The sequence below is a fragment of the Chiloscyllium plagiosum genome, chromosome 34, assembly GCF_004010195.1.
Source record: "Chiloscyllium plagiosum isolate BGI_BamShark_2017 chromosome 34, ASM401019v2, whole genome shotgun sequence".
Classification (NCBI taxonomy): domain Eukaryota; kingdom Metazoa; phylum Chordata; class Chondrichthyes; order Orectolobiformes; family Hemiscylliidae; genus Chiloscyllium; species Chiloscyllium plagiosum.
Genome location: NC_057743.1, coordinates 22,903,528 through 22,916,615, shown reverse-complemented (window position 1 = coordinate 22,916,615; position 13,088 = coordinate 22,903,528). Strand labels below are relative to the sequence as shown.

Below are 13,088 nucleotides of genomic sequence, written 5' to 3'. Positions count from 1 at the left end.
CTTCATGATTGTATTGATGCCTTGCTAGAGTACAGTAATCTGTTGATAATTTGTCCAAATGGTCATTTTTGACATAATCTCCGATCCACCCCATAGTGCAATCACAATGCAGACTTTCAATGTAGTGTTAAATAATTATCGAGAGAGAATCCTGGTTAATTTATTGCCCAACGAACTGAGTGGCTTGACTGCAGTCAATTGAGAGGGCAGATAAAAATCAACCATATTACTGAATATCTAGAGTCACATGTAGAACAGACAGACAAGGGTGATAGATTTTCTCCATGGAAAGGATGTTTGTGAATCAGATGGACTTTTATGACAATTGACAATGGTTAGCTGGTTGCCAATAGATCAGCTTTTAATTCTAGATATTTTTATTTGAATTCAACTTGTACCAAATGCTATGGTGGGATTTGAACCCATGTCTTTGTCACTATTTGACCCATTGTGCCAGACTATTTCTCCTGAGGAGCACTTCATGTGCCACTATTCTGCTGTCCCAACCCCACGCCACACCTTACAGATTGCTCCCCTTCAGGCAGTTCAGAAGTCAGGAGTAGCGATAAAGCACAAGCTGTCTGCATTTGTCTCACCATGAAACTGAAGAACTGAGCACATTGCAAAAGTGATGAGCCATTAGTTTCCTGCCTTCAACCATTGTACAAAGTAGCAAGGAATTGAGCTTTTTCTCTTTTGATACCAAATTTCCATTATTTCCTGTTCAGGTGACTGTATCAGCCCCCTGGATTCGACGTTTGTGGGACCTTTGTGGGATTGTTGCAGATGGGATCTTGACATGCATAGACAGGGAATCTCACTCTCTTTGGATATTGCCATTGGAATCTGAACATGAACCCGAGCAGATTCTTTTACAGGTGAGGACTCAGTATCGCACTGTGGGTCACCCATTCCTATTCATCCTGAATCTGTATGATGCAAGTACTTTAATTTCAGAGATCATCTTTTTAGTTTTAATTTATTTTGCTCCTCATTCTGTTCTCCAGTTTGATTTTTGTTATTTTCATATGGGTGGGCACCTGAATTCAGGCCATTGATGGTGCTCTTATGAGGTATGAATGTGTTTGCATGTTGTTTCCTTGAAAGGTTTCTTTTCTCCACCTTTTTGAGGGAGAGCTTTCCCTTAATTCATTATCTTCCACAGCTGTAAATTATAGGAACCTCTATCAAATCACAGCTGGCTATGGAATCTTGCTAAGTAATGTGATGCTTGAAAACGACAGGTTTGCAGGGCAGGTTGTAATTTTAATTGAAGCCACTGGAAACATTTTCACAAACATGTTTTGGTGGTCTTTTGGTCTGAGAATTCAAGTGTCTTTGCCTTGTGAGAGTCATGCTTTTTCAGCAGTGATGCTTAATTGCTGAACTGTTTATGGTTCCTGCACAATTTGGGAACAAAAACAATTTTAAGGTTTGATTTGGGAAGAGTTAATCTTTTTGTTTTTGTTGCTTTCATCTTCACTGCCTCTCGCATTTCCCTCTATTTCTCCCTTGTAGTCTCTAGAGCTGGAACTTCCTGACAAGTTTGAGGGAAAGATTTTAACAACCCAGTCATCTCCATTGGTGGCATCGTCTGCTCAATTTTGCCTTCAATTGTCGGAGTCCCATTACGCATTATTACAGCTGCATGAGGGTGTAGTTACCCTACTACGTGACTTTGTGCAGGTGAGAAATGAATGACCATTGAATGCTGAATACTCCATGTAGGATAGCTGCTGTTGTAAATACATAGCTATCAGAAAGACCATGTGGTCCAAGTCTAGTAACTGCTTGCTTTATTGTGTAGAATTGCTCATGAGAAATGTTGTTTGGTCTCTGAATATCTTTAATCTTTGTTTTGAAGCTTGGCATCTATTCTAATGGGAGACAGTTACCAGCTGGGCCACATCACTTTGCACTTTGTTTCGCTGGCCCTAAAACATTGAAGAGAATGAATTTCTCCTGCTGGGACACTTTAAAATCAGATCTTTAAAGATAAATTAAATCAAGTAGAACCCATTCTGGGAAGCTTTTAAAATATTAATATATTTGTGGAGTCTAAGTTGAAGAATTTTAATGGCATGTATGAATCTTGAATTTGTTTTATGCTGAAGGAAATAGTTGAGAGTTAGGACACTGACAATAGCACATTTATTGTGAGAATGAGGTAAGTGGATTTGCATTTTTAGGACTAGTCAGATGTCTTAATAATTTCTGTTCTTATTCATTTCTGTATCTTCACTTACTGTTGTTCTTTCAGCCTAATTGAGTCACTTTTTGCAGGCTGTGTTAGTTTCCTTTGCTACAACTGGTGACAAAGTGGTGACAGCTGTAATGACAGCCAAAAACAAAACGGTAAGGACCTTCTTCAAACTGAAGTGAAATGCATTTTGTATTGTAGGCTGGCTTTTACTTATTGAAACTTTGCTGCACCTGTGCTGGGAACTTTCAGCACCATGTAAAGGGAGCTTTACGCTGGAACTAACCTACGTTGTCCTTGCCCTACTATACAGAGAAAGTGAGGATTACAAATACTGGAGATCAGAGTCGAGAGTGTGGTGCTGGAAAAGCATAGCAGATCAGGCAGCATCTGAGGAGCAGGCAAATCTAAGTTTTGGGCATAAGCCCTTCATCAGGAAAGAGACTTGTGGCGTACAGGTAGCTGAGAAAGCGATAGGTGGATGAAGATGGGGGGGGGTAGATCGATGGGAAAGGTGATGGACAGGTCAGGAAAGCGGTGCTGAGTTGGAGGCTTGGGACTGGGATAATGTGAGGGGAGGTGGAATGAGGAAGCTGTTGAAATCCAGATTTATCCCATGGTGTTTGCAGGGTCCCAAGGCGGAATATGAGGCCTTCTTTCTCCAGGCGTTGGGTGGTAACGTTTGCTGGTGGAAGAGGCCCAAGACCCAAATGTCCTTGACTGAGTGGGAGGGAGAGTTGAAGTGTTCTGCCACGGGGAGGTGGGATTGGTGGGTGCAGGTGTCCGCAAGAAGGCGTCCTGTCTCCCCGATGTAGAAGAGACCACATCGGGTGCAACGGATAGAATAGGTGTCATTGGTAGAGATATAGGTAAATTTCTGTTGAATGTGGAAGGATCCTTTGGGGCCTTGGATGGAGGTAAGGGGAGTGGTTGAACCCTTCCACCCCACCAACTCCTGCATATGTCGCATCATCCTCCGCCATTTCTGCCACCTCCAAATGAACCTCACCACCAGAGATATATTTCCCTTCCCACCCCTATCAGTGTTCCGGAGAGACCATTCCCTCCGTGACTCCCTCGTCCGATCCATACCCCCACCAGCCCACACCCTACTCCTGGCACCTTCCCCTGCCACTGCAGGAATTGCAAAACCTGCACTGACACCATTCCACTCACTTACATTCAAGGCCCCAAAGGATCCTTCCACATTTGACAGAAATTTACCTGTACCTCTACCAATGACATCTACTGTATCTGTTGCACCCGATCTGGTCTCCTCTACCTCGGGGAGACAGGACGCCTTCTTGCGGATCGTTTCTTACATTCAAGGCCCCAAAGGATCCTTCCACATTTGACAGAAATTTACCTGTACCTCTACCAATGACATCTACTGTATCTGTTGCACCCGATCTGGTCTCCTCTACCTCGGGGAGACAGGACGCCGCCTTGCGGATCGTTTCAGAGAACATCTCTGGGACACCAATCCCACCTCCCCGTGGCGGAACACTTCAACTCTCCCTCCCACTCCATCTTTCCACTCCAACGCCCTGATCTATCACCTTCTCCCTCACCTTCATCTACCTATCGCTTTCTCAGCTACCTTAACCCTGCACCGCCCCCCCCCCATTTATCTCTCAACGCCCATGCCCACAAGCCTCATTCCTGATGAAGAGCTTATGCCTGAACCGTCGATTCACCTGCTTCTTGGATGATACCTGATCTGTTGGGCTTTTCCAGCACCACACTGTTGCCCTAATGTACATCTTGAATGCTGAACTGGAAAAATCTCAAAGACAACAGTCTCGGCAACCTCAGAAATTTCTAGAGTTAAGTGAAATAAATAAGAGTTTAAAAATGATAGATGGATATGATTGGACTGAAATGAGTTAGAAAATTAAGTTAAAATTTGAAAACGTTTTAAATCAAGACCTTTAGCAAGTCATCCGTAGATTATCCATCACCCTCTTGCTGGACAAGGTAACTCAGGTAATGCATAGTTTGAAAAGGTAAGGAATGTTATACCTTGAAATGCATTCTTCTGCTAATGCCACAGTCTTGTTCTTAATTAAAACAAGTATAAGTTATGCAGAGAATGTCAAACATTTCAAACATTATTTTTTGTTCCCAAATGATCCTAATAACCATGTAATGCTGAAGATTCTTTTACATTTGGAGTTGGTTTGGATCTGATTGCAGATGACTGACACATCTGTCCAGACTTGCTGTCCTTGGATTAGAAAACGAAGCTAATTTGACCCAATACACAAGTGTGCACATATAGCAAGGATTTTAGTCTCACTCTCGGCTCCAAATCCAAATGTTCTTCATTCAAGCTGTGTTCCAGAGATTGATCACATAATCTCACTGACACTCCAGTGCTGAACCAAACAAATGCTATATTTTCAGTGATGTTCTTTCAATGTGATGTTAAATTGACAGCCCCATCTGTCCCCACAAGTGAACAAAAACAAAACTCATTCAAAGAAGATTGGGGGAGGTTCTCCTTGGAGTCTTGGTCAATAGTTTTGCAACCAGAATGCTTGCTTAGAATATTTATGCAGCCATCGTTGCTGAAATCTTAAGACACCCCATTTCCTTTCCTGCTCCTACTCCAATATGGATATTTTCTAATTAACCTGTTCAGAGATGGTATGCCATACCTCTGGAGCAGGTGTAACTTGAATCAACATGTCCTGGCTCAGTGTTAGGGACACAGCGGGTGCACCATGAGAGTCTCGGCCCATTCCAGTGTAATATTGATTGGTCCCGTGGGTCAGGACACAGGCTGGCTATCTTAGAATCCATATCTTAGTATGGAAACAGGCCCTTCGGCCCAACAAGTGCACACCAACCCTCCGAAGAGTATCCCACCCAAACCCATTCCCCATTATCTTACTTTTACCCCTGATTAATGCACCGAACCTACACATCCCTGAACACTATGGGCAATTTAGCACGGCCAACACTGCTACATGTTGGGAGGGTTTGTCTGTAAAGTATTTTTTTTGGATTGCATAGTTCATTATGTCTTTCAGGCTTTTGGTATCAATCTGTATTCGGCAGAGAATGGTAGACGGCTGTTGGACACAGCTATGAACTTTAACCTGGATCCAAACTGTGGCCAACCTGAACAGGTGAGGTTGTGATTAAGGCAGTAGTTTGAGGGATGGGTACGAGTAGAGATTAAAAGGTGTTTGAAACCTTGCAGGGCAAGGGTTCAAAAGGAACCTGGGTGTGAGAGTGGTTTCTGGGCAAAAACACAAGGGTGGATGCTGTGAGAGATGAGGGGACAAGAGGTGAAGATGGTGTTGTGTAGAAGAAGCTGGGATCAGCCACATTTCTTTACTGCATTGGTTTCATGTAAGTACAGACGCCAAAGTGGGGTTCACATATACCTGACTGAATGAATAAAGCAGCTGCAGGTGTATCATTATTGAACTGTTGCAAAGTAACAAACTTGGAACTTAGTTGCAGTCACACACAGGCTCTGTTTTATTTCACAGTTTCCCTGGGTATGTTATAAATGAAGTAGAAGAAATATTTCTTGCACAATCACAAAAATATGAGATTCCCTTGTGACCTTTGGTGCAGTTTTCACATGTTTACCTTTTCTCCCTCAGCTCTATATTCATGCATTTCTGAAGAAAGATGATTCTGTTGGCTATCGCGCACTGGTACAGACCCTCGACCATGCATTGATCTTCATCCAGCAACCAGGTGCATGATTAATCTGTGCAGGATCTTGTCTATTCGGGTCAACAAATACAGTTACCCAAAATGTTTTTGCATGTTGAGCTGCTTTCTTGGTATGAACGGCAGTGCTGCAATTTGTAAGGAATTAATAGTGTATTATTGAGGTATTTTCTAAACCCGTCACTTGTTTTAGATTGATTTAAATGTTTAGCCTCTCTCAATTTTTAAGTATATTTGATGACTGTTCTATTTATTCCACTGATATATGATATCGTTGTTATTCAGTACCGCAGGAAATAATTGGAGACGGTACAAGTCAGCAAAAGGACATGCATTTCTGCATGTTTGCATTTAAGTTGAGTCCCTCAATTTGACTCCTAAATCTCAAAATCTTCACTCGTGCTTCTTGTCATTGACTTCCTGTGATGGGCATCAACTCTGAATCAAGAGGGGCAAATTTGCTTCATAGTCTGTGAATCATGAATTGTGACAATACCACCGGCATTGCATTCCTGCCAATTCTTGGAGGATGGCATATACAGCTTTGCTTTCATTTCTGGTGCCACATGGAATTGAAACAAGATAGGATCGTGTGGTGTCTCCCCCAGTTAAATTTGAGAAATGGATGGAATTTCTTTCCACTCCATTTATCCATGCACTGAGTTATAAATTGACCAGTACTGTTGCAGGAAGGTACACAACAAAACCTTGGCTTTGCCACTGAAAGAAAGTCTGGATTGATGGTGAACTGCTCACATTTGTCTCCCTAAAAGTTGGCGAAAGCAGATTCCTATGTGGGGTGGAATTCAAATGAGTAGGGCAAAATCAATTGAAAAGAGGAAGTAATCCCTTGTGTCAAGTCATCCTACCCCTCTCCTCACTACAGCAACTGGGCTGTCAGTAATCACAGTGATTGGCTGCATGTGGTGAAAACTTTGGATTGTAAAATAGGTGTTAGCGTTGTCCACTGTTTTTACAGGTCGGATTGTTTGGACACGGGAAGAGGCATTAGCAGAAGTTATTACCATGGAAATGGTCGATTTGCCTCTAACAGGAACACAGGCAGAACTGGAGGGTGAATTTGGGAAGAAAGCAGGTATTGTTTAATGCCCTTGAAACCAACTGTTACTAATTTTATAAGGAAAGGGTAAGGAGTACTTGTGTCATACTTGCAGTTGATAAAAATTGAAATGAAGAGAAACCCTGATCCTTGATAGTAACAGCTTTATCTGTTTTAGTTCATTGTCACTTAATGCACAGTGAGGGATGGGAATGATTGAGTTGCCATCTCGAAACACAGATTTGAAAACCTTTGTTTGCCGTTATGATTAATTGTGGCTGATGGGTAAAATATTTTAGCTGTGCTATCTTGGTTACAGATGTGATTATAATTCTAGAAGTTGAAAACCGAGATTTTTGGATAAATCCTTCAATGAAAAAGCTGACTCCATATTTCTAGGTCACTTGGCAATTTTTTCCTCCATTGTGCAAGCCTCCGATTTAGGGTTTGAGTGGAAGTAAATTTCTAACCCATAGTTTGTATTAAATCTGTTGGCTGCAGGCTGGAACATTTTCCTGTGATCAGCAAACTGATTTGGTTTGCTGAATCGTGAATCCGTTTTGGGTGTAGCATTGACTACGGTAGTGCAGCACACTGTCAGTAAAATGGTCTTCAGTTGTTCTCTGTAGTACAGCTGAGACTTTGACTTTTCATTTTACATTTGATTTTAGCAGGCAATCACACATCATTTTAACTTTTGTGGTTGGGAAACTTCCAAAAAAACCAAGAATTCCCGGCAAAAGTAGTAGTCACATGAACAAATTTGTGTTTAATTAAGGAGATCCAGAATGAATTTCGTAAAGGAAAAGCATGTTTCACAACCAACCTAATGGAGGAATTTGATGTGATAACAGAGGAATGGTCCGGGAAATGCTGTAGATGTGATATAGATGGAGTTAGAGAAGACAATTGATATTGTACCACAACTGTTTTGAGAGCAAGTTTGAACTCATGGAATGAAAGGGATAGTGGCAACATGTGTACAAAATTCACTGAGAAAGGAAGCAGAGCAATAATTAATAGATTTTGGATGATGGGGGATCACCAATGGGACCTTTGTTTTTCCGAAATAATATATTTATCAACTTGACCTTTGTTAAAGGGCACAATTTCAAAAGTTGTAGAGAAATTTGAAAGCTTTGTAATTTGTAAAGAGGATAGTGTAGAAGTTGAAAAGGACTTAGAGAAGTTGGTGGAGTGGGTGGACAGGTGGCAGATAAAGTTCAATGTGGAGAAGTGTAAGGTGATACATTTTGATAGAAAGTACATTTTAAAAGAAAGGGTACTACTCTAAAGGGTGTGCAGGAGTAGAGAGACCCAGATGTATATGTGCAAAAGTTATTGAAGGTGGTGGGCCAGGTTGTTAGAGCAATTAATGAAACATACAATATCCTATTTTGTTAATAGGGGCACAGAGTACAAAGATAAGAGTTAATGTTGAACTTGTATAAAACATTAGTTTGGCCTCAACTTTGTGTCCAATTCTGGGCACCACACTTTAGAAAGGATGTGAAGGTATTTGATAAGAGTGTGGAAAAAGTTTACAAGAATAATTCCAAGGCTGAAGCAGTTCAATTATGAGAATACATTGCTGACAATGGGATCCTTGTCCTTGGAGAAGTGAAGGTGAAGAAGACAAGTGCTCCAAATATTCAAAATGGTGAGAGGTCTGGACAGAGTAAATAGAAAATATTCCCATTTATGAAAGGATTGAGAGGGCATAGATTTAAAGTAATGTGTAAATAAAGCAAAGGTCATATGAGGAAAATCTTTTTCATACGGTGAGTGGTTATGAGCAGCCTGAGAGTTAATGAAGGTAGGTTCAGTTGAGGTGTTCTGAGGGGAATTAGATTGTTTCTTTCCAACTCACCAATTGCAAGATTATAGGGGAGAAAATGCAGGAAAGCTACAGAATGGGCTGAGTGACTTCCTCCTTCTGTTCTGTAACAGCTGAGATTCAATCACATTAATGTAATGGCCTGACAGCTGTAGCTGACATTGTCTTTATTGTTGGTGTATGAGAGGATGCTGCATGTTATGTATTGCCAGTATCTCATTTCATATACTTGCACCAATATTCTTCGAAGCTGTAATGCCATGCTAGTTTCTCACTGTAGTTTGGTTCCATTGGTCGCAGGACTTTTCCCAGTTCAAAGCTCAATTTACATCTTAAGAGTAGAAGAGCAAAACCTAAAATTGCTGGACATTTTCTTATCATTCAAGAGTCATCTCCTGCCTAATGTTAAGCATCTTTTGAAATTCCCTTGTAAACAATGAGATGGCAATGTTGTAGATGCAGTGAAGGTTTATGCTACACGTTCAACTCTTAAATACTGCTTTCTTTGTTCATGCTGCCGTGGAACCAGCTGCACAAGGTAGTATGTTTAATTGATAAATTTGTTGTGTCATTGTCTTTTGGAAATTGCAAACATGTTTTCAGAACATCCATTAAAGGAGAAACTTTCTTTGGTAATCTGTGTTGTTTGAGGACTGAATTAAACACCAAATTATTTGCTTTGTTAATGTTCAAATTCTAAAATGTGAATTGTACCAGCTTTAATTGTTGGCTGATCACAAAGCCTCCTGTTATATGTTAAAATCTCTTTGATTTGGGGTGGTTGTGAGTGGACATGGCTGTGGGTGGTAGTGTTAAGTGGAAGAGGACTAATGACTGCTTTTGAGATGTTACCCAGACTGATGTAAGATCACTGTCCTAATGTACTTATGGATGGGGGTGTTGCGTACAATAAAATTTGCTTACCATATCCACTTTCTGATACTTGATGTATTCTGACAGATGGTCCAATGGCAATGTTCATGAAGAGACTGTCCTCCCAGCTAATCCTTCTACAAGCATGGAGTTCCCAGCTGCTTAAAATGTTTTATGATGCACGAAAACCACGTAGCCACTCAAAGAATGAAATAACAATAGAGAACCTGGCCCGGGATGAGTTTAATCTGCAGAAGATGATGGTGATGGTGACGGCGTCTGGAAAGGTAATGGTCCTGAGTCACGGTCTTGCATTGTTATGTTTCCCATTTAGTACTCAATATTCTGCTTCATATCCACACAATCACAGCTTAAAGCTGTGAATATCAGTTAGTTGACAACCTATCGCAACAGCACCTGATCCTATCCTCAGATGCTCCCAGGGACTTTCCAGCATCAACACCTAGATTATGATGAAGAGCAGATTTTAATATGAAATTAAAGAGTTGTGGTCACCTATCATTCTTGATGCTGGGTTAACATTTTGTTTTAAATGTGTGATGAAGAATAATATTTTGGATTCCAGTATGAGCTTTATATCCTGCATAGAATTGTTTCATGGTATCCCAAAGTAATTTTATGGCTTCATTCAGTGGTCTGAAAATTTTTTATCTGGTTGACATACTTAACTTTTCATATTGATCTGACTCTGACCTCCATACATATTGTAATGACATCTCCTTTCCAGCAGCTATTGTGCCACAATGATCTTCTCACTTTATTTTACGCAATTGAATCTTCCAGATTTGAATGAGTATAAGTAACCAACTTGCAGTCTTTTGGGAATATGGGAAAGCTTGGTGACTGACTGGAAATTCATAGACTTTCTGTTGATGAATTTATTGTGGGAGAGTCAGGTCATTTTTAATCACAGTACAGCAAACCTTTTATTAACCGGCACATATGGTACCATTAAAAGGATAAGGAAGAGTTACGCATAACCACAGTAAACCCTGACCAAACAAAGCCAGATAGCAACATCCCTTAAAAAAAAAAATCAATTTGAGAACCCACAGCAAATAATAGAAACATTATGCAGCAGGATATACATCACTGTTACACTTGATTTACAGCACAGTGTTATGGACTAGGCCAGACCACTCCAAACATTCCTAAGCAGGCAGCCCAGACCATAACTTTGCACTTTGTTTCAGTAGGCCTACAGTGAAAATTACATAAAATAAGTTAACGAGATTGACTACTAGATTTTAAAACAGACAAACACTTATTCACAAAATTACACAATGAAACACAAAGAACAGAATAAAGAACCCCTACAGAACTCAGTATATCCAAACTAGACTTAATTATCCTGTTCCGGGTACACACAACAGTCCCAATAAGCAAACCCACTTTAAAACCCAGTAAAATGGAAAATGGAAAACATTCTTACAGATTGAAGTTGAAGGGCAGAAAGAGAGAGTTTCCACACAGCTCCCTGCTAAACTCCACTCCAGTTCAAGACTAAACTAAACTGCTCAGCTAGAGAGCTGACCACTCCCCTTTCATTATACAGGTCACTTCTAAAACATGACCACTTTGGCCTGAAGTCTCATCAGTTTAGATTTAAACAAAAGACCTCTCAAAATCTGTTTCATCTGTACCAAACCAGACTGATTGGAGCCTGGCCTGATTTATTACCCCTCTGAAAAATATCAAGGACAGAGCATCCTTGAGCCAAGGAACAGGTTTTAGGGAAAAAAAAGAGACTAGCTTTGTGACAACAGGTACTGAGACATTGCAGTAGATTGTGCTGTTTGAGTTATATAATTTTTGCCCGTTTATTAAGGGTGCCAGTTAAAATAAAGTTTGCTGTATAAAGGTACACAATGTACTAGAAAAGCCAGAGACTGAACAGAAAATGTGAGGGTGAAAGCAGAGTGGGGGACAAAGATATAAAGTCATAATGTGTATAACTTGTATATTTCAGGCCTGCACATTATTATATTAAATTTTATTATGAATCTGACATGAGCATTTGATGTGAGCACCTGACAATATGTCAGTATTCATCAGTTCGAACCTATTGTGTTTCCAGCACTTGCATATTCATTTCACATTTGTTTCTCTGACGTTGTTAAATGCTCCCATGCATGATGTGTAATGCTGTTCTGTGCTCAACACTCTATCCGATGCTTTCAGTGCCAAATTGTTTCTCTTCCAGCTCTTTGGGATTGACAGTAGCTCTGGGACTATTTTGTGGAAGCAATACTTTGAGAATGTGAAACCAGGATCCTCCTTCAAATTGGCTGTGCAACGAACGACCGCTCACTTCCCCCATCCACCACAGTGTACCCTGATTATTAAGGACAAGGTCAGACTGCAAACCCGACTACAAATCTGCTCATGGGCTTGTGCATCATGTGATCTGACCATTACAATGTAGTTTCAGCTTCAAGGGTTTCATGATTTCTGATGTTGTAGTATCTCGATTCTGGTACTGAACATATTCACACTAATTGAGTAAGAGATCTGCATTTGTTGGGGTGGGGCTTCATTTAGTGCAAAAGGAAAATATCCTCTGTTTTTGTAATGTTATACACTCAGGTTTAATATTAGACTATAGTTTTGTTTAAATTGCTTACTAAGCTTGAAGTATGACGCTTGAAGCTTTCACTAAATGTTCAATCTCTTGGTTTTGAAGAAGTGTATGGATCTTTATATTTGAGGTGCCTCTGATCTGAGATGATTTGTGGTTTCCATATTAGAAAGGTTAGAGATGAGTTATATTTGAAAAAAAAGGTCTTGCATTTGCACAGCAGATTTCACAAACTTAGGACATCCCAAAATGCATTACAGCCAATTAAGTAACTTTTATTGAACAGTTACTATTCTAATTTAGGAAACATGTCATGAACAGTTACTATTCTAATTTAGGAAACATGTCAGACTTATGCGGAAAGTCAGGAGGCATGGGATAGAGGGAAATTTGGCCAATTGGATAGAAAACTGGCTAACCGGTCGAAGGTAGAGAGTGGTGGTAGATGGTAAATATTCAGCCTGGAGCCCAGTTACAAGTGGAGTTCCGCAGCAATCAGTTCTAGGTCCTCTGCTGTTTGTAATTTTTAAAAAATGTTTTTTTAAAAAATTTTTATTAATGACTTAGATGAGGGAGACGAAGGGTGGGTCAGTAAATTTGCAGAAGATACGAAGATTGGTGGAGTTGTGGATAGCGAGGAGGGCAGATATCGGCTGCAAATGGACTTAGATATGATGCAGAGCTGGGCTGAGGAGTGGCAGATGGAGTTCAACCCTGCCAAGTGTGAGGTTGTCCATTTTGGAAGAACAAATAAGAATGCGGAATACAGGGTTAAAGGTAGGGTTCTTAGTGAGGTGGAGGAACAGAGGAATCTTGGGGTCTATGT

The 13,088-nt window shown here is 40.5% G+C and overlaps 1 protein-coding gene across 3 annotated transcripts in view; it reads left to right on the top strand.

Annotated features, from left to right (window-relative positions):
* emc1 (ER membrane protein complex subunit 1) overlaps positions 1–13,088 on the top strand; it is a 29,238-nt gene that overhangs the window by 5,831 nt on the left and 10,319 nt on the right. For 2 of the 3 annotated variants that reach the window (XM_043675857.1, XM_043675855.1), the window contains exons 7-15: positions 729–878; positions 1,519–1,686; positions 2,284–2,355; positions 5,236–5,334; positions 5,821–5,917; positions 6,873–6,989; positions 9,320–9,328; positions 9,751–9,950; positions 11,888–12,037. In XM_043675857.1, the coding sequence (XP_043531792.1) occupies positions 729–878; positions 1,519–1,686; positions 2,284–2,355; positions 5,236–5,334; positions 5,821–5,917; positions 6,873–6,989; positions 9,320–9,328; positions 9,751–9,950; positions 11,888–12,037 (1,062 nt within the window). The remainder of the gene's footprint in view (positions 1–728; positions 879–1,518; positions 1,687–2,283; positions 2,356–5,235; positions 5,335–5,820; positions 5,918–6,872; positions 6,990–9,319; positions 9,329–9,750; positions 9,951–11,887; positions 12,038–13,088) is intronic. The other variant, XM_043675856.1, reaches the window with a different exon arrangement.